We start from the raw sequence: 24,699 nt of genomic DNA, 5'->3' as shown, positions 1-24,699 counted from the left end.
TCACTGATTTCAGTCGTTGTTAGTCATTGAGTCTACATTACCAGCCTGTTTGTAGTTAACTGATTTGGTAAAACTTTTATCAGGAATTGTATAAAAAAGTAAATAATCCCCCTGCTGCTGATACAATATCAAGTTGCAAAAGAACAGCACTCAGAATCAGCACAAAGAACTAATATACTATTACAAATACTAATGTAATACTACTGTACTTTGCTAATACTATGGTATTACTACTGTAAAGCAAACTGCCACGGATAACAAGAAAAACACAAAATGTAGCTGCATAACACCATTAAAGGAAACTGCCTCAAGCCGTTTTCTTCTGGAACATCTGCCGTGACTGTATTTTGAATGGTATGGTTCCACAATCCACAATTTCCTGTTATCTGTCCTGCAGCCAAAACTGAGCATGGCAAAATGTCGCAGAAACGTGGAGAACTTCTTGGATGCGTGTAAGAAGCTTGGTGTACCACAGGTAAAAAAATCATCAGCACGTCGGTCTGGGAGGGGCCCTGACTGATGCAGAGAATGATAATCCAGACACATCTGGCTGATATAATCAGAATCAGTGCAAGTGTTCACAAATAAGCCCCCTTTTGCTTCGATAACAGCATTGCAGACTCTTGGCATTCTTTCAAGCAGCTTCCAGATGTAGCCACCTGGAATGCTTCTCCAACAGTCCTGAAGGAGTTTCCACAAGTACTGGGCACAAGTTGGCCACCTTGCCCTTACTCTTTGATCCAACTCATCTCAAACCAGCTCTATAGGGTTTAAGTGGGGGGATTATGGGGGCCAGGTCATCTGTCACAGCACTCCATCGCTCCATAACCTCAAGGTGTGCTTAGGGTCGTTATCTTAAAAAACAAATGATTTTCAGTAGGTGTGTCCAGACTTTTGACTGGTAATGTATGTCTCACCAGGACAAAATATGTCTGCCGCATCACATCCTGGAGGACAGGGGGCTCGTTCCGGTCGGTGTGACGGTCCAGGCTCTGTTGGACTTGCCGGCGCTGAGGCCGACCCAGCTGTCCGCCGTGTAGCTCACGTCGCTGCCCCGAATCTCCCCAGCCCTTACTGGCGTCCGCCTTGCAGAGCAGAACCTTGGACCGGATTGCCCTGGAGCCTCGGCGTAGCACTGCATCTCGGGCCGGATCGGCGCCCAGACCACGTACTTGAAGGTTGCTACACCCAGCTCACCCCCCTAGTGTATGTGGTGAGCGAGAACGTTTGTCTGTAGCTGACTGAGGATGGAGAAGATATTCACGCTTCCCATCTGTATGAAGCCATCCTACACTGTCCTTTTCTTAGGGGCACTGGTTTTATGTGAGTGCGTGTTGGGGGGTGGGGGTGGGCAGGTTAATACTACTGCAGCCATATTCCCCACCTATCGTTTTTAAACTCAGTTTCTCTGAGGGGTTAGTCCGGGTTGTAATTTCAAAGATAGAAAGCGCTCAGGCTTCATATTCGAATTTGGCACAATCACACAAAACTGACCCCATAATTCGATCTGCTCTGTGAGAGACAGCATTGTTGAGTGCAGTGTTGTTGACTAGTATCTGACATTGGTCTTAAAGTGGCGAACTTCCACATAGCCTTGTTTTGTACCTTCAGGTCATTTTTAGTAAACATCGTTGACATGCTGACTGACTTGCAGAGCATCAGGTCAGACTTGTAGTCTCTCCTGCTGTTTGTTTTTTATTTTAATGCTGATATTTGCTGAACTTTTTCATACTTTGACTTGAAATATTCATAACTTATTTTTCATGACGGTCTTTCATGTGGTGTCATTGCTAATGTGTTGGTGTTATTCTGTCTCACTTCTGATGTCGTGCTGCTGCCAGCATGATCAGTGCCCTAATGTCATTTCCAGAAACGGCAAAGCAGAACGATGGACTGTAGTGGAAGCCTATGGGGTCTTGCTGCTGACAGGAACACATGACACAGGGAAGGGGGTGGGGGGGGGGATATTTATTAGCGGCCTGGGAGTTTTCAGGAACCGAGCACGGTCATGATTGACACAAGATATGGAAAATAAAAAACAAATTGTGCCATGTGCAACAGGAAACATTAAACAGGAGCAAGAGTCTGAACAGGTATCTGGGTCTGCTTAGGTTTAACGGCAAATAAAAAGAGCGAGGTGTTGGCTCATCCCTTCAGACATGAATGAGCTGGATGGAGTGACGTGCGGACAGCTTCAAGTGCTTGACTCTTTCTTCCGGCTCTTTCAGCTACGACCCTCTCACCCTTGAAACAATGTAGTTCTGTATTTCCATTGTTATATACAATCATTTATGTTTAGTATTTATACGCTCCAGCTATGGGCCACCACCCCAGCCTCGTGCTGCTTGGGATAGTCTCGAGGCCCCCTCCTTCCACCCAGACCAGCGTAAGCGGCTACAAGATGCGATTTTCCAATCCCTCTCCATTGATTTTCAAAAAAAAACAAAAAAGCCTCTATTTGTGAACCTATGAACACCTAGTATTCTTGACTTCAAATATTTACTTTATAGTCTTTCCCCCCCCTTTTTTGTCTCCCTTTACTCAAATGTCACCTCCTGACCTTATGATATGAGGGTCAGCCACAGTTCTTTCATGCTGAAGAACGTGGCTAGCACACAGCATGGTCTGTCTTCATGGTACATTCACATTTATGTAATGAACTCCAGGATAAGAGTGCCATTATTCTTTGTTATCCATTATCCAGGAGCCGAGAGAGATGAGGAACTTTTAGAGATTTTGAGGGAAACCTCTTTAGATGTCTCTTTAGAGATGTTCCTGTAGAGACAATCACGTCACAGTCCCGTGTAGACATCATGTGTTCATGTTTCATATCACAACTAAGACTTAACTTATGCTGACAAAATGAGGTGCTCTTCCGTCTACAAGCAGGTGATAGCAGACTGACTGATGGTCTGCACCAAAGAACAACTAAAACATAAATTATCAAGTAGGCCAATTGTGCTAGAATAGTTGGTGACTCTCCAGGATCGAATTTGACCACCCTTGGCTTAATGAGAGTTGTGCCTTATGTCCAGATTTCAACACCTGATACCAAAGTTTTATTCTGCTGATCTTGTAGACCAATGATGGTAAGTTCACCCAGCTGAGTCTGCATATGATCAAGGCTGACATGCTATTATTTTTACTTTCATATGGTTAAAGAAACAATGTGAAATACATTTCATGTGTAAATTTTGTTTTAAAGGGCTCTTAGGATATTCTCTGGATACAGATCAACAAAATACCATCACTTCACACAAAAACATTCAACTTTTTTGACATGCAAACTTGTGTGTTTTTCAGCCACAGATGCTAATGGATAAATTCTGGGTTTTATTAGTGAGGAGTTCTAAACATAGACGAAACTGAACTCACTAAACTGGGCTCATTGTTTATAAATACTGAATAAAAATACCCGAATGTCATGATGGTGCCAAAAAGCACACAAAAACAAAATGAAGTCCCAGACTTCTCTCACTGCACAGCTTTTGAGCTTTGAAATAACTGACGGTTTCCCAGTTGATTTCCAGTGTAACTGCCAAAATTGTTTCCCATTGCAGTTAACCTTGGAAAAATCAAGTATTTGTACCCTAAAATAGAATTCTGAAACATTTCAAATGTATCTTAAGAACTGAGAGCTGACTTTGCTGGAAATTGTCAATTTGCCAACCGCCCCTAAAAAAAAAAAACTACTTTTTAAATATTTTTTTTTTAATCCAAATATGGTCAAGTGTGCAACATGTAAATGTGTTCTGTATAAAGTGTAGGATGACTGTAGAATGAAAAATGTTTCACTGATAAAGATAATTAAAATGTGACTTTTCTTAATGACCAGTGTATTGTTATGTTTTTTCCTCTTTAATAATTATTATCTCTTTATTTTGATATTGAAGGGATGATATCCTTCTGCTGCACAGTTATAAAATATCATTCACATTTGTCCGCGCAGCTGTGTTGAATCTCCAAATATAGCATTGGGCAAAACGATCTAGATGTCAATCTCGACTAAAAAAGTTTTAATGAAAACTTTACAATGTAAATCTCAAATGTTATCCTATGATGACTCTGTTTTGGGTTTTAAAGGGAAAGTTCACCCCAAAATTGAAAAATATATGTATTAGGGGGGCTTTAGTGCTATCTATCCGTCTATGTCGTTCTGCTGGGTGATGCCTAGTTTTGGAGATACCAGCTGTGGAAATGTCGGTGTTCTCTCGAATACAATGGGACTGAATATAATTCTTTATGTGATGATTAAAGCACCAAAAAATGCATTAGAAAAATTCAACAGCAACGTCTGTTACCAAAACTCATGAACCGGGTACTCAGATAATCCACAGACTTAGTAGTGAGCAGTTTAATGTAGGAACTACTTTTGTTCCCTACCGAACTCCACACGACAATGGTATCACTGCGCCGAAGATGTCGCCTGGGTGCTCGTGCTTCTATCTCGTGCACAGTGGTTTCGATTGATGTGTGGAGTATGTACTTTAAAATCGCAGGTATAGGCTGTAGTAGTACGTATACGGAGATAAATACAGTGATAAAACGTGATTCCATATTTCTAAATAGAGAACTGCGGAGACCCAAGTGCGGGTAACAGGGGCGTTATTTGGGGAACAGGCAAACGGAGATAGAATCGGCAGGCTAGTTTCATAGTAAGGGTCACAGATCCTAAGGAGTGACTCCTATACAGGCACGGGAGATAAAGGCTGGTAATGAGGGGAGCGACCGGGGGAAACGGGGAAGAGACAGGGTCGGGACTGAGACGGAAAGGCAGCATGTCAGGACTGGCCGACAGTCAAGACACAACACTTAGTAATGGCATGCAATCAATAATACCCCGCACTGGGGGCAGACAGGCTTATAAAGTGAATAACAGGTGGGACCAATCAGAGCTGCTAATTGTCTCCCGCCAACAGATGATTGGCTGAGTGAACTGTCAGTAAATTTATATGGCACATTGCATAATGCACAAAAGCACCCTGCAAAGCCCTGGTCTAAACAGTGATGGAGCTCAGCTGAAGAGGGTGATGTGAAGAAGGTTCTTGAACACATTTCTTTCTCTTAGGGCAGTCTTCATTTGATAACAAGGTAATATTTATATTTGTTTTATTACATTTATAGTAAATATTACTTTTAAGTTTTTATATATATATATTAAACACTAAATTTGTTATATACTATTGTAATATAACAAAATGTTTGTCAGTTATATCTGCTATATGACATTGATCTAACTGCATTCTGCTGTGTAATAGATACTTGATATGAAAACACATCTGCAGAAAGAATTGTTGCATTTTAAAATAAAAAGTCAACAAAGAAAGCAGTGATTGATATGGTTTTACAGCACCAATTTGTGTTAATGTGTCACAAGTAGGCAATTATAAAAGTTAGTAGAAAGAAAATGCAAACTACTGTATTCTGCATACTGAGGTATGCAAAATGTAAACTATTTTGCATTTTTTTCACACACACACACACAGACACACACACACACACACATATATATATAAACATGCTTTGTAAATCTATATGTATTAATTTCTCAAAATTTTCAAATTCACAATTTGCTGTCTTAGAGAAATGAATTACGCACCACTGAATGGTAAAGCGCTTTGAGACAATGTAATATTGTGATAATGCGCTATACAAAAATTAATTTGTTGTTGTTGTTGTTGAATGGCTAAATAGATCCAGGCCCTAACTTTGCTCTTAGCAGGACAGCAATGACTGGGACCGTGTGCTACAAAGCCCTGTGGGAACTGATGGCCTTGTTGGCATTAGCAGAATTCTCCAGCTGTGAGTTCCTTGTTAAAACAGGTATGTAGAAATCTATAAATAGGGGATGTGTGGTTTCACATGTTAATACAGATTTACAGATTTACTGCTTCTAAATTTTTACCTTATGTGTTGACTTCTACAGAGAATTTAGTCCTAATAATAATGCCTCTTATGCAGAATGGACTGAGACTGCACTTGTGATCTTCTGTTTCTTGTTGCCCTTTCACTTTGACTAGTAACAATCTTCAATAGAAGACTTGCAAGAGTAACTGAGAAACAGTCACAGAATTTACGTAAGAGGAGGGAGGGCTTTCTATGAAGATCTGTTACAGTGTGCCTAACTTTATATGCTTTTCTTTGTAGCCTATTCTCCAACTGACTTGAGAATAATGGACCCTGGGCGGCTGGGTCAGCTTCACATTAACTGGACCGTGCCGCCAATCCTGCGCAGTGTCACCGACTGCTTTGTTCGTTTTCAGCTTGAATACAACAATACCTATGAGAACAGGTCGCAGGTAAGGAGAGGGTGGTGCTCACCACCCTAGAACTGTCACTTACTGATGACATGTTTGAAGAATTATGATCTAATGGTCAATGACCCCTGTTAATGAAGTATCTAATGATGTTCCTAGTCATTCAGAAGATTCTTTGACCCCAAAGCAGCTCAGTTTTGTAGTATGTCCACATGCATGGATGGATCTATGAAATGTTGTTGTTGTTGTTATTACTGTATTATTGTGAGATGTGGCATGTGGGTGAGAAGTTGTACCAGTGGTTCCGTTCCTTAACCTGCTCAAAGCCAGTCTTACAATTAGATTCGGAGTTGGGCTATTCAGATCCAGAGAGTAAAAGTCCAGACCAAGATTTTGACCCACCCAACCATCTGAGTGCTCTGTGACTGTGACTCTTTATGCTCTTTATCCTTTCTGAGTCAGAATATTGTCTTTTCGTTGAAAGATTGTCAGAATCAGAGAGAGGAGCTACAGTGCCCAGTTCGACTTGGAGAAGGATAATCATGTGAAGGTCCAAATTCTCATTAGCGGGTCTTGCGTAAACAGCTCTACTGAGGTCCAAAGCCCCCCCGTGGAAGCTGTACTGAATGCCCAGCGAAAAGGTATGTCACTGACAAGCCATTTCCCACTTGTCCAAATTCATAGCTCCTATTAGTCAGGTCTATACAGTGCATACAGATTTAAAACCTTAAGGCGCAAAATTCTGAGAAATAATCAGTTGGTCTTTCATGATGTGACATGAACCACTGAGATAAAGTGAGATAAGACAGAGAGTTAATAAACGTTTCCACTTCAACTAAAGTATGTACTTCTTGTAGTGCTGCCAGCTCTATCCTTGGATGATTACAATAACATAGGCGTTTGCAAAATTATTTTCAGTTTCAATGGAAATGTTTTCAAAAGACATGTCAAACAGCAATCACCACCACCATTAAGATGTTTCATGTACTTTAAACAAGATTAAGTGTATTACACATTTTTAAACTTCTAAATTCAGTAGGCATGGTTGTAAATGATGACCAACATCTGTAGTTTCGGTTTAAGAGATCATTTCTTGTACATGTATATCCCACAGGAATCCCTGGCTCCAAGATAAATGACTCCAATTGTGTTTTCTACAACTGGGAATATATGGAGTGCATTTGGAATAAAGGAAGAGTACAACATCCAGATTACCAGTACCGCCTATACTACTGGTAGGGATGCTTTGCATATCATAGATAAACATAGCATTTTTGCCTGTCCTGTGATAAAATCTTGGCAGTCATCTATTGCAGGCCCCAGTGAAAAAACCAGCTATGTAATGGGCAGACTTGACTTAAGGCCATGTTTTTTATAAACACATTCACCATTCATTATAATGCATGCATAAACCATTATGAACATGGCTATATATATTTATAAAAAGGCATAACACGTTACAATCATGTTTATTATGCATTATAACTGCCCTATGAAGCTCTCATCTATAGAAATTTAAAATGCAGTACAAAGGACCCTTAATGCTTTTGCTGACCATTATAATGCATTATAATGGTATCTATAGTGCATTACAGATGAGAGCTTCATGGGCACTGAAACCAGAATTAAAAGCTTAAATTGTTTTTGAGTACTCTTTCATTGCAGTGTATTTGGTTTGTGTAATAAGATACACGTTTTGGTAATTTTGTGTACATTTTCTAGCCCTTCTTTTTCAGGTAGCCTTCCTTACTTAACTGTTGCAAGTTTTCTCTCAGTGGTGATTTACTGTCTCATTTGTGACACCCCAGGCATAAGGGAATGGAACAAGCTGAGGAGTGCCCTCAATATATTGCATCAAAGGGAAAAAAGATTGGCTGCAGGTTCAACAGACAGTTTCTCATGGATTTCACAGAATTTAATATCTGTATAAATGGTTCTGCAGAAGGGCATCCTCTGCAGCCGGCCTATTTTACGAAGCAGATACAGAATCTTGGTAGGTCATTGATAGACTCAGGACTAACCCACAGCAGAAATTGATTCAGTGCCTGGTGATAACCCGTCTTCCTTTGTGTGTGTCCAGTGAAGCCAAGTGCTATTACAACTCTATCTTTGGAGTCATTGTCCAATGGACAGCTCAGTTTGAAGTGGTCACCATCTGTTGGGAGGGTCCCTCACCAATGTTTGGAATTTGAGGTGGAATCCGGTCCAGCGGGAGATGGAGATCTGATGGTAAAGCGCTACCTTCATGACGATCTCTCGTTTAAAGGATTTTGTTCCTTTTACGTTCAACCTTACCTTCCATTAGTCAAGTCTAAACTTGCAACCTAAAATTTCCTGCTTGAAGTTCCTGTGGTCTTCCTGTTGTATCCTTGGGATAGGTCTGATCTGCCATTTGTACCATCCACAGCAGAAGAACATCACTAGAGAGTCATCCATTCTCATCTCCAGACTGCATGAACATATGCCCTTCTGCCTAAGAGTCAGATGCAGGGTGAACCATTTTTGCGCCGACTCACACTTCTGGAGCGAGTGGAGCTCTTCACTTTGTTTACCAGGTATAATACCTCTCAGTTATTATTAGATATATCAGCATTTTCCTACCCTCAGTTCATAGAAAATTATGTGTGACATAGTATCTAGTCTTGTGAACATCAATTAACTTGATATAATTCTAGAACAATCTGCAATTCTTTTGTAGGTGTGTACAATCTATAGACTGGAAGGTCAACTGCTTCCAAAGGAGGGGGGGCTTGAGAGAAAATGTTTGACAAAAGCACTGGTTGTAGTGGATTCATGTATTACTGAAGAACTTACTCTGTAATATCTCAGAGTACCTGAGTCACCACTGTACTGGGAATTTTGATATCTACCACACCCTCACCTGTGGTGGCATGACCTTGGTTGATCATAACATAGATAAATGATGGGAATTTTATACTTTGCAAAGATACAGGAAATGGGTGGTGATCCTGGGCTCTGATGTTTGGCTTTCCTGTCACTTAGCTGAGCCCGGATTGCCCCACATCCTGGAAAGTGACGACACTGCTTCTGGCTTTAGTGACGGCCTAGAGTCTGATGGAGAGTCACAGACTTGATGCAGTTATCAGGGCTGGCATCAAGACAATCTACAGCCTACTAAAGGTGAGAAAGGAAATAAAAGGCAAATACTTCTAACTTGTTGTCCTTCACAGGTCTTAAAAGACAAACGTGTTTTTTTATGTATATGTAGAGAAGCATTCATTAGCTATATTTGAATATTACATTATATCTTTTTTGGCCATATATCTGTGGATGACATTTTCCCAGATTAGTGTTTCAAAGGAGATAGATGGATGGATGGATGGATGGATGGATCATGGATGAATGATGTGGCATCTGAGGGCTTTATAACACTAATCAGCTAATCAGGACTGAGATGGGTCGCCACACACAGGTATTAATTGTTATGAAAGTTCCAGAAGTGATGTGCCCTAACTTTGCATTTCATGGCATCTTTTTAATTAGTACTGTCTCAATATCATTGTCATCCCTTTGGTATTAGAAATGTGCATCTTGAAAAATTTTGGTGTGATGCTGGTGTAATGGGAGAGGGGGAAATGTTGCCCCCCCCGATCGACAGTGGATATAAAAAAACTACACACCCCTGTTAAAATGCTAGGTTTAAAAAAAACGAGAAACAGATTTTTTTGTTTTTCAATTGCATTGTACAGGTTATAGGTCACATTGAAGGTAGGAAAAGTTTTGAAATGATTTATCGTGGTCTAATTTTTTTTTCACATCACAAAAACCTGGCATTTTAATGGGGCTGTGTACACTTTTTATATCCATCGTATGGCAGGCAAAAACAATACTGTTTGTGGCACACGATGTATTTTTTTTATGTGTGCCAGGTTTTAAACCCTTTACAACACTTCAAATTTCTTTTTTGTAGTGCACCTTTTTGATACTGGAGGTGGGAGAGTCATTGACAGCTTTCCCGACATTTAATTTAAGTACAACAGCAGAAGATAGACTTGGATCATCATTTTGTAGTGAAAGATACACGTTCCTTATTAAGAGTGACAAACAGCCCGAAATATTCACTCAGTGATGGACTATGCAATCTACCAACAGAGGGCCAGTATTGTCTTGGGGAAACTTGGACAATGTGTACATCTCAGTATTTGAAGTTGGGGCAATGAACTACCAAACAGAGGAATGTTTGTTTTTCTGTTGTATTTCTGTTTCAAAATATTTCAAAAATGGAGCTGTGGTATAATCCTGATGTTAAGAATGCTAAAGTAATGCTGTGTAGTAATCTGAGCTGTAATGTTCATCAATAACAAACTGGACAATTCCAAGAATTACAGAATGCGAAATCTGCTCGACGTAACTATCTGTAGCTCCAGATTCATTAAAAAGTCTCTCTTGAGAAGTATGGAATTGTTACTTCATGTATCAAAATAAAAGATTAGATCATAAAAATTAGCACATGGCTTCTAACTGATAGCACTCACAATCAGTGTGCATGCTCCATGAGCAATGATAACTGAAATTATGTAATTACAGATAAATGAACAGAATGAAAATAAGTTCCTTTTCATTTTTTCTCTCAAGGCCAAGGCCAGAAAAGGTAATGAAGAAAAGAATGACTGAAGGAAGGAAGGAATACCTCATGTCAAACATTCACTATTTTTCACTGTATTTGACTGTATTTTTTTTTACTTATTACATAAGGTGATGTTCTGAAACATTGAAGACAGCAGCCATAAATAACAGCAGGTCTGGGATCTAGTGTGAAAAACATAAGTGAAAAACCATGCTGTAATTTACTAATTTATTTTAGGAACACTATGCTTTGCTTATAATAATAATGACACGTTATTGATCCCTGTGGGAAATCCATGACACCTATGTAGGGAACAGCAAGCTTGGCAGTGAAGGAGAGGCACATGCAGCAGTGCCCAATATTATTATTTAAGTGGCTGTGCCCATTCACTCTAACACTACTGATTTGGTAACTTAAATAGCCATAAGATTGACACATGAATCGGTGACAATAGGATAACCCATTTCAGTTTCTGGAATGACGAGGGAAAACAAGAGGGTATAAGATAATAATTTTGATTTTGTTGCTGAACATTTGTAAGGTTTGTTGACAATTAATTCCTTGCAGAGAGGAGGTGCCTCTAAACTTAAGTAAGCTTAATAATGATAGCTACATTACAAATTATCCATCAACTGCATATCCTGGTCAGGATCATGGGGGGGTGCTGAAAGCTATCCTAGGCAAAACTGGACACAGTGGTAGAGGCTGAACAGGATGTCAGTCCATTGAACATTATTCTTGCCTAAACAGTAATCTGTAACAATGAGAATACAGAATGAATTGTGGATGTTTTTTGGCGGTAACGAAAGCGGTTACATGGCGCCATCTTGTGGAACTACTACATATGAACAATCCCAGACTGTCGGGGAGAATGATAATTGTGCCTTACTTGCTTACGTGGATATTTAATATATAAGACTCGGTGAAATTTGATCTAATGTTCACTTGAACAAATATTAGAAGGGTGTTTCAGCTGTCGCATGGGTAAACTTCTTCCAAACCCACATGTCTCATCTGAATTGATGGGTTTAATCAGCGCTAGCAGTAGTCTGAGTTGACGTTGCTCATTCTTTTCTAGATATATGTGGATCTGGTTATAGTGATCAACTACTGTACTTATATGAATCAAAAAGGTTGAGACAGAATCATTCCTGTACGCATACTGGTTAAATAATTCGCTTATACTAATGAAGTCGTCCGCCTACAGTATTCATTTTTGGTCATTTTTTTTACTTGCCTACTTAGTCTTGCCTTAACCCGTCTGCTTCTGGCTAGCTACCCGAGGCTAATGCTGTGTGGACAGAAAACATGACAGGAAAAAGAAAGTCATTTTCTCTCAATTTGGAATATAGATTCATCAAAGCTTATGATAAACTCATGAAAATCGAGCCACTGAGATGCAGCAGCGAAACTACAATAAGCTATATTTTATGTACAATATTGTACTGTATTATAGCGTATTTGAATTACACATTGTTCAATAATTTAATTTGTGCAGTACTGTAATTTGAAAAACATTTGAAACAGCTGTACTGTATTTTGAAATAGTCAATAAAATTCAGTAAATAGTGATGCTGTCCGTTTCATTACTTTATATTCATGTAATAAATATACAAATGCAATTAGATGGTAGTCTGCCTGAGACGTAAGGGAAAAAATGGTTATAATGATCATCCGCTTATAGTGATCAATCTCACCCAGACAGACGTGATCACTAGAATCAAGAGGTTTATTCGTTTAATGCTCTTCACCTCTTTACTTTTCGTCTTTGTACCAACTCTGTACGTACAACAAATTATTCTGGAAGGTGTCTGCTGCATTTCACGGTTCATGATATGACTGGGAAAATGGTTTTGTTCTATCTGACAGTCAAAAGTTTGTCTGTGTCAATGCAGTATTTCGAATATCGATTTCCTTTTAGGATCAGTAATGTTGAATATTATATTTATTTTGCAATAAGTCATATTGTACGCTTTAAAACCCATCAATGCTTGTTTTGAGCTCAAGAGAAGTCTTGCATTTCCTAACAAGATGCTGACTATCATACAATGTTATTTAGCAAATACACTTATAGTTTGGACAGATTTATTGAAAGCCTCCTGAAAAATTCGCCTTATTGATTTAATCCAATATCTTGCTGTACGTCACCTTGTTGCAAATTTGACAATACTACTCAAACGGACAGCTAGTGGAAAATGAAAGACTTAATAATAATAAATTAAATAAAATTAATAGAAAGGCCGTAGAAGTAAATGCCATTAAAATGTTGTGGAATAGTTTGATGGATTAACATAAACCTGGGAGGAAATCAGAAAAAAACAAAACGTTAACATACAGTTGTCCTCAGTTCGGCATGCAATGGCTAGGGGCGCCGTACTGTTTAGAGAATTAAACGATAGTTTATTATTTGTCTAGAACTAGATGAAAACATTCAGGTAGCATGCAATATTTTCTGAAATACCTTTCAGTACGAATGCATATTTTGAATGCAGTGTTACTTCCTTCGTACGCCGAAAAGAGTACTTTACTGATACGTTGTTATGCACGCATACATACATATACTCAGTACATACAATACATGCACACTGTAAAGCGGCACCCCCCTGTGTTGAGAGCCGTAAATTGTACTCCATGCCGGGGCGGAGTTAAAGCAGCAACCATAGCTCGACGCGTACATGAAGTGTACCTCCATTATACGAAACGACACTGACACTTAACGAAAAAATCGTAACGCGTTTCGTCAAACCCTCATAATTACAGATTTTGCGTTTTCGTATTATTAATATTAGCGTTGCTGGGAGTTAAACCTAAAGGTTAAAAGACATCGCAGAACTAGCTGCATTAGCAGGTGAACTTAAATAATAGATTCGTATGGGCTTGTGATGTTTCTAGCGCCATGCACGGGGATCAGAAATAATAAGGTGACCGAGGAGGGAGCATGGGCCGAGCTGAGCTTTCGGTGATCCCGCACGGCTCCGGTATAAATCAGTCTAGGGGAACCGGCCATTGGAGATGAGGCTGGGTGAAAGGCGGGGTTAACGCGCTCAATGGAGGCTGTTGATTCTCAGTAGGTGCTGGGCGATGCACCGACGGACACACGGCGAGTGCATGGAGGCTCGGTAGTGGGTATAAATATTAAAAACCAGGGAAAGGAGGGGCCAGCAGTCATCCGTTTGCAGTTTGCGAGATGTCGACCGATTTTGCAACAGAGCCGAGAGCCCGGGAAATCGGGGTAGGGGTGGTTTGTCAGTATAATCCCGTTGATCTCTGACTCATGTGAAATTAAAAGTGAAATACTTCTCTTTTTTTTGGCGAGGAATCCCTCGCACGCAATCGGAGGCAAAGGTGCCTCTCGGTGGAAAAGGAAATAAGACAAGTTCACGGCGCTCTCTACAAAATATGCTAAAACTATTGCAAGTTGGGATCTTTAACCGCGTTTTTATGCATCGGTGTGGCGCTAGCTAAAGTGTTGTAGTTCGAAGATTTAAAGATATTAATTTCAGAGATATTTCCGGAATCTAGCTAAATTTGCTCTTTTATGATTAGCTCGCATATCGTTTTATTTTTTATTTTTTTTCACGAGCGTGTTAAAGACTGTAGTATAATTTAGCCTATGTAGACAGTATCAGAATTTGAGGTTGAAATACGCGAAGGATGCGCACCGAAAGCAGCAGCGCTGCGCCGGCTGCGGACGGCGGCGCAGACGCGCTCGGACGCGGGGACGCGGAGTCCAATGGTCAAGCGGAGCCGCGTAGGTGCGAGAGACCGCCTGGGGCGGGGGATCAATCGGCCGCCGCCGAATTGGACCCGACCGCACAGGAGCCCGCCAGTATGTCGGGGAAGCCAGATGATAGTAAGGGGGAGACGGGTAAAAGTAAAGACCACACCGTGCACCTAATCGAGGCGGGATGCGTGGACGGAACTCCGGCGTGTTCAAACTCCGGGACCCACGAAGCAGAGCCCGGGGACGCCGGAGCCGGACGCGGGTTCGCTCCGCCCGAGGGTGGCTTCGGCTGGCTTGTGGTCTTCGCGGCCACCTGGTGCAACGGCTCGATCTTCGGGATCCAGAACTCCTTCGGTATCCTGCACATGATGCTGGCGAAGGACCACGGAAGTACGAGTGACGACGCCTCCCAGTTCAGAGTGGGTGAGTGCGGTGACACCTGTTGATGCTGCCGGCGGCGATGTGACAGGCTGCGCGTGATGAGGACCCGCGCGATACCGGCCTGATCCTTCACGCCGCGCGCATGGAAGTGCCGCTCAATATGCTCATTAGTGTGCCTCCGTGTGTCCAATGCATTCAATAAAACTCCAATATTGTAATATTTGTGTTGATAAAGGGAATAAGAAGACATTAGACCCAAATTCCAGATAAACAACGTACTGATTAGATATAATGCATATTGTATTACACAATGATTAATTTCTTTCTATCAGTTCATCTCATGAGCGTCTTAGTGTATTATAGGGCCCCCGTTACATATAAATGATTCCCTGAATGTCTAACCATGTTCTCCTCCTCCGTTGTTGCCGCGGTTACGTATTTTCCTCTCTCTACTCTCAGACCCACTGCTTCTGTTTTTCATACTTATATGAAAAATATATATAAAGCCTTCATGACAGAATTAATTGTTTGATCATTCCAGCTGCACCCCTCTGTTACTGTTTCCTAGTAATGATGCGTTTAATGCTGAGAACTTGTATGGGGACACAAACTGACCCAATATTGTATTATACACCCAAAGACACCTGCCGCAAGCATGAGTTTGCATCATATGAGTTTTTATTGCGTTAGTTAACTAGTTTACGTTTTTATTTCTTTCCTGCTGTCATGGCGATATCGTCCGTGGCAGTTTTCTGTTGATGCTGCCACCGCTGTAATGAACTGCCGTGCTGAGACTAACAATGCCCGCTTTGTTTTTCGAATACAAGGTAAAGACTGACATTGCAGGGTTTAAAGTTGCATAGCAGCCAGTTCCCTGTCATCTGCCTTCTGAATATCACCCATTCACTGGTAGTGAACTTTGAGGGAACTTATTCTGTCTAAAATCTGCACTTGATTGCATTTATGCTGCATAATGTAGTTATGGCTATTATCTTCCTATCATTCTTTGTGTAACTAATTCTGCACTGCACTGGGCTCTGACCAGTGGCCTGTACTACGAATTAAGGTAGTCTGGGCGAAATGTAGGTGAACGAATATGAAGTCCATTTAAAGCGTGGTACTTTAAATCCGACAAGTTACCCCGATAAGCCAGTAACCCCGCTTCGTAGTACAGGCCACAGAAGCTCAAGACACCATCTCTGGTGTTAATTTGTCACTTACAGACTTTTCATTCCTCAATAAAATCAGGACAACAAATGCCTGGTGAGGAGATTCTGCCACCATGTGCAGTCGTTGTAAACACTGGCTGTCACTCCGTTCCGTGGTATTATATTGGATGGAGGATTCTGCTTTTAACCCAAATAAGTCATTTATATCCAGCCTGTTGGATTTTTCGTTTTGTCCCCTGTATTGAAGAATCCTGGTGCAGGTGACAGAAATCGGCATAGAGGCTCATTAGCCATCTTGTTTAAGTGGCTGGGTTGTCGCTCCCCGCCGTCTGTGTGTAAATGATTGAAAGGCCAAGGGAGTGAGAACCAGTCATTCTTCATCATCTAGAGCTTGTTTTTTTTATGAGTTACCTGCTAACTTAAGCTGAACGGCGCACACCTTAAAACAGTTATGCTTGCTCATCATTTTCGATTCCTTTAAAGCGTCTGTTCAGTGGTTTTTCAGTGGGTCATCAAAGGAACCAAAGATGTGTGTTATTTACCGTGTTTATCCCCGTAACCACACTCTTGGAGGTTAATCTCTGAAAATGCATTCGCGCTTCTGTTGTCGTGTATGCTTTATTGGTTCTTGCCAAACTTCTCTGATAATTGGGACGTCAAAAACAAAACTATGATATCATAAGGGAGATTTAGTTTCTTTAGCAGTAGGTGGTGTTTTTTTTTTTGTTTGTAATTTTAATGCAAGGTTGCGTTTTGGCCTTGTGTAGAGAATGTTAATCTCTGTAAGGGGATTATGAGAGTTTACCCACCACACAACATGTAGCTCAGCTGGTGGAGGTGCTGGAGTGAGAGAAACGCTTTTACATGTGAAGAAAATGATCTTTTTCTGAATTAAGGCACAATTAGGTTGTGCATGAAACTGGTTGTCTGCTGATTTGTTATGTGCAATGATTTTTTAAGGTAGTTGGGGCGGCACGGTGGTGCAGTGGTTAGCACTGTTGCCTCGCACCTCTGGGACCTGGGTTCCATGTGTGGTGTTTGCATGTTCTTCCCAGGTTGTTGTGGGTTTACTTTGGGTTCTCTGGTTCTGGCCCCGCCAGGTCAAAGATATGCTGTGGCTAATTGGCGTTAAAAATTGCCCATAGGTGTGTGTGTGTGTCCAACCTGGGTCGTTCCCTGCCTTCCCGATAGGCTCCGGACAGATGGATAATAATAATTGTCCTGCATTTTATACATGCACGGTATCACCTGCTAAAGTTGTTTTTTTTTTTTTGTTTTTTTTGTGAAGGTCTTTCAAGATGCTAATTCTGTGCGTTTTGGAATAAGCTGGTAGCATAAAGTTATCTGATTTTTTTTTTCTTTTTTTTTTCCCGTTTTCAGTGGAAGGAGGGGGAATAAGGACACTGTTTAACAGCCTTCATGCTGACCCAGCACACGTCTTTAAATGCTGAGACCCACAAGGAACAGGGATACCCTGTACTTTATTGAACAGCCCTGCTTGAATAGTTCACTGCCTGATACTAGCAATACACTGTCCAGGACTTGCAAACACTCAGCCTGGTCAAGATGGTCTGTTGTCCACAGTGAGTGATGACATTCTAAAGATATTTTTGCTTGTGTAAATATTTTTCCCTTTAGGTTTAATATATCAGATGCCTACTGATTCCATTAAATAGGACACAAGTCTCTTACTCTTTGATGGTGAAACGTTATGGCATCATATTACATAAGGCCTTAAAATCCAGCCAGGCTTTTTATAGTGTTTGGTTTCAAAAATGGCTCGTCCTGTTTCATTTCTAACCCTCGTCGATCAGTTCGATTCTTCTCTGGAGTTTGCCTTAAGTAAGTCTTTCATTTAAAGTATCACAGAGAAATTATCCACCTAATGCTTTATTTAATGGTTTGAAGATTGAGATTTTCCTTAGCAGTTGAAGCAGTCCGTTTAAAGGTTTTCCTTTTTTGTTTATGTGGAAGTTTATTTGAAAGGATATCCCAGCCGTGCAATCTGGCATGTCTCCTCTGATTGGTTGAAGATGGGTACCTCATTCAGGGGTTAAGCAATAGGACCCTTCCTGTAACATTAAGCAGTTACGTTCAGATTACCAGACAATCGCTTTAGCCTCCATGTCCCTGCCCTTTAAAGCATCCCATTTTTAGTGCATTCAATTCTGAAATGCATCTGTGAGTTATCTTAACACTGGGCTACTGGCATTTAATACATTCCCTTTTCCAGCTGTGCATAGAAAGGCGTCAGACCTTGGTTAAGACCACTTCCTGTTTTTAAGGTCTGTAATGGCAGGTAATTCAGTGCATTTGGTGTTGTGAATTGAGGACTGCTGCTTCTCAAATTGACAAATATATGATACACCATGTACTGATGTGTACCTAATACATTTTAGTGATCAGTGTTGACACATCACAGTGCACAACAACTAAATGTGTCATCTGCATTTAACCCATATATGACGTCGTGACATAGCAGGGGGCAGCTAATTCAGCGCCCGGGGAGCAGTGCTTGGGGGCGGTACCTTGCTCAGGGGACCTCAGTGGTGCCTTGCTGGGCAGGGATTCAAACCAGCAATCTTTCAATTCCAAGTGCGCGTCCCTAACCATTAAACCACCACTGCCCACTTTTACTCTGTTTTCTGCTGCTTCTTTGTTTAAGATTCAAAGGTTGATATGCATGCAGAATCCTGTAACAGGATTGATGAAATGGACGGATTGATGAAAGGTCAGACATCTGGGCAGAATGAAAGTCAACCATCTTATGTTCTTATTTGAATATGATGTATTTGCATTTTACTTTGGTAAAACCTGGTATTGGCAGATCGCAGGAGTACTTTTGTTAATGGCGAAGGATATAATTTCTCTATCAAATCTACAAATTTACTAGTAAAATAAAACATGCTGAGAGAAAAATACTCCAGTATTTAGTCCTTATGAGGAGTAAGAGTGTAGGGTGTATGTATAACAAAATATGTGTTTAATTTCTGTGTTTTTATTTTATACTGACTCCTGTTTTTGCCATTTGTAATACTCCTAAATGTATAGGATGGTGGTGTGCTTGGGAAAGTGTAAAGGGGGGGGGGGACCATAGAGGTCAAAGGTCAGAAGGAGGCGCTGGTTAAATATACTGACCTAAGGCCTTATTTATTAATCCTGTGTTTTTTGCCTGGTAGCCTCTGTAATAGCCATGTGTTTGCTGTGCTGAGTCTTAAGATACCTGTTGGGTGTGTCTGAGACCCAGGTCAGTGGTGGTGATTATGACATCACAGAAATTTGACTCGTGTCACCAACGAAAGGTGTTGTGCGATTTCTGCTCTTGTAGTCACCCTCGCTTGTTGCAGTATTAGATCTAAAAAGACCAGGATCTTTTTTTTTTTTTTTTTGCACATTTTTGTTCTTCTTTTTTTTTTTTGTATCCACTCAAACCCTCCATGTTTCAGAATTGAGGGATGATTCCAGCACATGTAGTTTGATAGCTGTCTCGTCCTGCGTGTGCGTGGTCGGTGGTCACGCCAGCAGATGCCGTGAGCGGAGTCCTTGTGACACTGTAGCATGCGATGGCTTCCCGTGGCTGTCTAATCTTTGGCTTTTGGGGGCCGGGCGTCCTCGGCGTCAGAGTCTGTCACAGTGAATCCATCACTCGGGCCGGCCTGCGGCTGTAAGGCTGTCCTGTGAGGCCTTCTCCTCTCTGAAGCCGGCCGGGCCTAATGCCACTTAATGAGTTTCTCCCTGGTGCTCTAATAAGGTCCGTGGCTTTGATTTGGGAATTTTCCAGTGCCTCCCATAATCTGTTCTGACATGGTTGCCCACCGCTACTCATCTGCCCAGATCATTTTTTTGTTAACGTGTTTTGCTGAAGCTTTCTACTCCGTTTAACTTTCTTTTTTTTTCTTTTCTGTATTTCAGAGTGATTTAATTTCTTTGTAGTTTTGTCCGGGTGATTGAGGATCTGTTCACTTGAAAATGAGATGCCGTTTCTTCTCCCCTGCCGGACCCCGGTTTTGTGGGAAAACCCGTCCTCAGCTGCAGCTTTTGTCCCAGCTGTGCATGCTGTCTAACTGCCAGTCATTAACGTCAGAAAGGAAGTTGGTCTCGCTCTGATGAACTAAACAGCCCGCAGGTTTAGTTCAGTATGTCATTGCGTGTAGTTTAATGATATTGCAAGACATGCATTTGTGGTTTTGAAGAAAGAAAAAAAAATATATATGCTTTTAAAAACAGCTTAATATTAAATTACAGTAAATGATTTATTGCTCCCTCAAATACAGATCTAAATATCTACTGATATTTTAAAAATACTGTTTTAATAATAGTTATTTATGCATCATTTTCATGGTCTCATGCTGCTGAAACGGGGTTTGCTGTTCTGCAAGTTGTAGTGTGTGTGTGTGTGTGTGTGTGTGTGTGTGTGTGTGTGTGTGTGTGTGTGTGTGTGTGTGTGTGTGTGTGTGTGTGTGTGTGTGTGTGTGGTAGTCTATTTTATAGCCATGCATATATGTGAATTAAAATCACTATTTGCTTTCGTGCCAGTTTTTGAATGTCTCCTTCAATACACCCTCAAAGTTAATAGTAATTGCTGATGGAAACTTTATATGGTAGGATTGTGTGTGTAGTCTTAAGTGGCTATAATATTATGTGACAGGTGCTTAAGCCATTTTAAACACTCTTCTGAATGCTAGGGAAATGATTTTGTAACATGATGTAAATGATGTGAATAAACCGACGCAAAAGGTTATTGCTCAAGTTTCATGCAATATCAGTCTCTGTCTTGAGGTTCCTTGCGATTTGGGTCAAACTTGATATTCACCATCTTGTGTAACATTAACCTGTCTCTGTGCCCTAACTTTCTCCATTCTTAGTGGTCTGAAAGCTTTGTTTATTGAGCACAGAACCCACACTACAGTATTTACATACTAGCGGGGTTGGGCAAAGTAACATAAGTTAGAGGACTGAGATGCTCATCTTGCTAATGAGTTGAATGGATTCATTTTATACATGAATGGACCTTTTGTCAATGGAAGCACTGAAGCATGCACTGTATTATATACCTACATTTAAAAGACAGTGTTCAGTTTACTAGGTTTATAGTAATATAGATGGAAAAACCATGACAGGAATTAGTGGGGGACAGTCGGGGGAGCTGAAGCGTTTTAGTTGGGGCGCTCCATGTGAGTTCTGCATTAATTCAGCCTAATTCTGCGAGGAATGCTTAATTCCTCTTGGATTTAATGAAACAAAGCCTGTTCTTCCCCCCGATCTCTTCACCCCTCCCACTGCCCCTTGCCAACCCTGGCAGATGTGAACAAATTATCTTTTTTTTTGGGGGGGGTGGGGGTTCTTCTGTTGAACCTGTTGCACTTGTGCACTGACTGTGACTGTTTGTTGACGGTTTGTCTGGACAAAGTGTGATTACCCAAGATGCATGTGTGTGAGAGGGCCGTCCGGAACACCGATTTCCCCAGGCCTCCGGGTTTATTCATACACCGGGGGCCGAAACGTCGCCGACAGAGGGGGTTATATGAGGGAAGGCAAACAGCTTTCAGACACACTGGTTAATGTTTTAGTGACCTGATCAACCTCTGCACCAGAATCGGATCCTTGGTGTTTGGCAGAGCTCTTCAGCCTCCAGAGCATCAGCGCTCCATACTTCCTAGACGCTGATTGTTTGTGCTTTTGGTCAATAGGACACAGAGGACATTCATTTTGCAAACCACTTACACCAATATTATGGTTGATGTATAAATAAAATACCCTTGAAACTATTAGCCTCAAATGGTAGAACTTAAAGCTTAGTTTTATCATTAAACATGTTGAACAAATGGAAGCATCTGAATTGCAGTACTTATTCAAAAATATTAATATCATAATATTGATATTAAAGAATTTTGCTTCAAACAAGGCCTATTTTCGCACTAAAAGATGAGTTTTAATCATAAGTACATGTTGTGGGGAATTTAAAGTTTAAATTATCTCGCACAACAACATGTATGCTTAATCCACAGATGTGGTTATTTCTCTTTATGGGGTGTGATGCATGCACTCATGATTCCCCCCATCCCCCCCCCCCCCCATCCACACTGTTCTCCGTTCCTCTGCGTTTCCGTCTGTCCTTCAGCCGTGCTGGTTTTCCATACAGTCTCTTCAGAGATGGGTCACTCCACTTGTATAGCAGCTGCGCGTCTTCCTGCTTTGTCGTGCCGTTCCAGACAAGGCAGGATTCATTGTGCTTGGGTCTGACTAGAAGCGTAAATGAGAGAGAAAAGGAAGGTAAATTTTGGAGAGCACAGTCTGCCAAGTCACACCTGGGTGCCTGAGTTTGTTTGGTTTTACTTGGAAGGCGATGGCGCATCACTGAGGGACTGCTAACCGTGCAAAAAGCCGGCTTTGTGTCAACAGCCGTATATCCTGAAAGTCCCGGCATTTCATGTGAGATCTCTCACATTTTGCTCTGATTTAGTTATTACACTCGGATATTAGCCATAGGCTTGCAGCCACTTTGCTTAGCTTGTAGGTAACTGGCATCGTGCCACAGTATACAAGCAAAGAGATTTCACTGAATCACAGCAGGAAGCCATAGCAGATCTTTTTCAGGTTCACTGGTTATGAAATGTTTTGTTTTGGAGGGTTTTTTTTTTTTTTTTTTTTTTAAACTAACCTTTGGCATGAAAAGTGTCACAAAAGTGGCTGGTGGAATCCTGGCAGAGTGAGGTCACCAACCATCTGTGCATCTTCTTGCTCCACCTTGGCTTCCAGAAGCCCTGTGTATCTCAAAGTCCTGTGTCTTCTCCATTGGTGCCTGTGAGGAACACTTGCTATGTAGGGATATTAAATCTCCAAATTAATGTAGATGTTGGAGCTAGGCTCGCAGGATTCGCAGCTCATAGAGGCGCTGTAGAGCTGATCGCTATAGCCTGCTACCCTAAAGTGAAATCTGATTGCTGATGGTCCCTATCGATCATGGCTCAAACTCAGAAAGTCATGATATCTCAAAGTAATGTTGGTATTTGATCTGGGTTTCGCATAACAAACAGGACCTGATCGCAGCTATAAACCTCTAGAATTGTGGAAAAATAAGTTTAGCATGTAAATCTGAACTGGGGCTCATGAGACCCAGAGAGGGAGGTGACCCATCTTGGTCCAGATTGTGGTATTCTGACCTTTATCCAAAAGGCCTTTTCTGGAGTGTAGTCAGCAGGTTTTCGTCACAGTCTGGCAGCCTTTTTGATGGTGGGTTCATCCTAACTGGTTGAGACTAAGGTGAGTCCCTTTTTTTGTAGATGTGGGTGGGGCATGGTGCAGGAGGCAATGAAACAGAATTGTCACATCAGGAGATTTTCCCGGGATAATTCTTAGAGATGTTCGCAATGAAGACTGTCTCTGGTGGTGTCATTAAGTCACTGACGTCGCCTACCCGTGCATGTAAAGTTTTCTCCATGTCTGTGCAAAAAGTCATGCAAAAACCATATTAAATGTGTGGAATGTGTCAGTGGGACATTGGCAGCTGCACCATTTGGTATCTTGTCCTTGTTGAGTATGGTACCGTGTAGATTATGTTCTGCCAGATGTCAGGGTCACAGTGGATTCACTAAGTTCGATTCTTTACGGTGTGTAAATATTCACCGGCAGAGTGAACCCTTCATTTTCAGAGGCCAAGTTTCCTCATTTAAAAACAAATAACAAATCCTTTGTCGGCCGCTTCTGAATCGCTGTACTCAAAACCCCTTAGCTGACCCGCCATGTTCGGCTCGCCTGTGTTGGCACACCAACGCTTTGAATTTGCTTTCCTCTGTGCCTCTTGTGTATAAGGGAGGCTACTGCTTTGACTCTCCACACGAAGAGGCAGAACAATGGACTCAATGCTCACGGGTGTATTGAAATGTTTCACTTAAGAGAGAAAATGCCAAGGCTTTCACAGGGTCAGGGGTACCGCGTGGTTAACCCTGGTAATACTCTCTCGCTCGCTGCGTTACGTCTTTGAAAAGGCATTCAGGTTTGGCAGTTTGAACAGCTTGCGGAAGAACTCCTGTAAGGAAGTCGCTTAAAATTCACCCTGCTCTCTGCTGCTCCCGTTCCCTCTTACACCAACCCATTCTGCACATGTGTTTGCAGTTATGTGAATTGGAAATTGAATGAAACTTCGGCCTCTGCTTTAAAAGTGCAAAGATTAGTGACACTCGCTCTGCCGTGTCCCTGACTCAGAAGAGTATGACGGAGGATAAGCATGACAGGCCGGCCGACGTTGGGCAGCTGGGACTGCGGACAAAGAAGTTCAGGCTGGTCTTCATTCTACTGTTGTCTTCTACACTTTTGCTCTGAGCAGTCAGCCACAAAAGTAGGGTCATTGATCTTTAAGTATTTTACGTTAATTTCATGAGTGTCACTTGATGGATTTAATCCCTTGATAACGGAAAGACTGTTAAAAACCATTTTTTTTTGTTTTTTGGAGGGTACAAGGTAATCAGTATGACAGACAAATAAATAAACCCAGAAAAAAACATACTTTATGAATGGTGACAAAATATTCTTTGTACTATGCAGTCCCGGAACTGAAAAGCACACAATGATCCACGAAAC

At 41.3% G+C, this 24,699-nt stretch overlaps 3 protein-coding genes across 9 annotated transcripts in view; all 3 read left to right on the top strand.

The window, feature by feature from the left end:
- The window catches only part of LOC111859778 (leucine-rich repeat and calponin homology domain-containing protein 2-like), a 38,970-nt gene extending 35,139 nt beyond the window's left edge, over positions 1 to 3,831 (top strand). For both annotated transcript variants that reach the window (XM_023842763.2, XM_023842764.2), the window contains exons 17-18: positions 398 to 475; positions 921 to 3,831. In XM_023842763.2, coding sequence (XP_023698531.1) covers positions 398 to 475; positions 921 to 1,040 — 198 coding nt within the window. In that variant the 3' untranslated portion in view covers positions 1,041 to 3,831. The remainder of the gene's footprint in view (positions 1 to 397; positions 476 to 920) is intronic.
- A 133-nt stretch (positions 3,832 to 3,964) lies between these two features.
- On the top strand, positions 3,965 to 12,415 carry il13ra2 (interleukin 13 receptor, alpha 2). Of its 6 annotated transcripts, none has more exons than XM_023842779.2 (10): positions 3,965 to 5,091; positions 5,720 to 5,823; positions 6,148 to 6,299; positions 6,742 to 6,898; positions 7,372 to 7,492; positions 8,066 to 8,250; positions 8,338 to 8,486; positions 8,668 to 8,812; positions 9,261 to 9,398; positions 10,854 to 12,415. In XM_023842779.2, the coding sequence occupies exons 2-9, from the start codon at positions 5,730 to 5,732 to the stop codon at positions 9,350 to 9,352; spliced, it is 1,095 nt and encodes a 364-aa protein (XP_023698547.2). In that variant the 5' UTR covers positions 3,965 to 5,091; positions 5,720 to 5,729; the 3' UTR covers positions 9,353 to 9,398; positions 10,854 to 12,415. The 6 variants fall into 6 exon arrangements, with proteins under 6 accessions (XP_023698547.2, XP_023698544.2, XP_023698546.2 ...); XM_023842776.2 differs by lacking the exon at positions 10,854 to 12,415 and adding an exon at positions 10,189 to 10,724 and having other exon boundaries at positions 3,974 to 5,091; positions 8,665 to 8,812; XM_023842778.2 differs by having other exon boundaries at positions 3,975 to 5,091; positions 5,701 to 5,823; positions 8,665 to 8,812.
- A 1,083-nt stretch (positions 12,416 to 13,498) lies between these two features.
- Positions 13,499 to 24,699, top strand: part of slc16a2 (solute carrier family 16 member 2) — a 32,417-nt gene continuing 21,216 nt past the window's right edge. The window contains exon 1 of the mRNA XM_023842874.2: positions 13,499 to 14,992. Coding sequence (XP_023698642.2) covers positions 14,500 to 14,992 — 493 coding nt within the window. The 5' untranslated portion in view covers positions 13,499 to 14,499. The remainder of the gene's footprint in view (positions 14,993 to 24,699) is intronic.

Source organism: Paramormyrops kingsleyae, chromosome 10, assembly GCF_048594095.1.
Source record: "Paramormyrops kingsleyae isolate MSU_618 chromosome 10, PKINGS_0.4, whole genome shotgun sequence".
Taxonomy (NCBI): Eukaryota; Metazoa; Chordata; class Actinopteri; order Osteoglossiformes; family Mormyridae; genus Paramormyrops; species Paramormyrops kingsleyae.
Note: the sequence above shows the minus strand (reverse complement) of the source record. Positions and strands in the feature narration are given on the sequence as shown.

What these genes read in the sequence shown, in the direction of transcription:
- il13ra2 (XM_023842778.2), top strand. Translation starts at nt 5,730, where the DNA reads ATGACTGGGACCGTGTGCTACAAAGCCCTGTGGGAACTGATGGCCTTG. An exon ending in CCTATGAGAACAGGTCGCAG is followed by an intron (nt 6,300 to 6,741) that starts GTAAGGAGAGGG and finishes TTTCGTTGAAAG; the next exon opens with ATTGTCAGAATCAGAGAGAG. An exon ending in GAAGCAGATACAGAATCTTG is followed by an intron (nt 8,251 to 8,337) that starts GTAGGTCATTGA and finishes GTGTGTGTCCAG; the next exon opens with TGAAGCCAAGTGCTATTACA.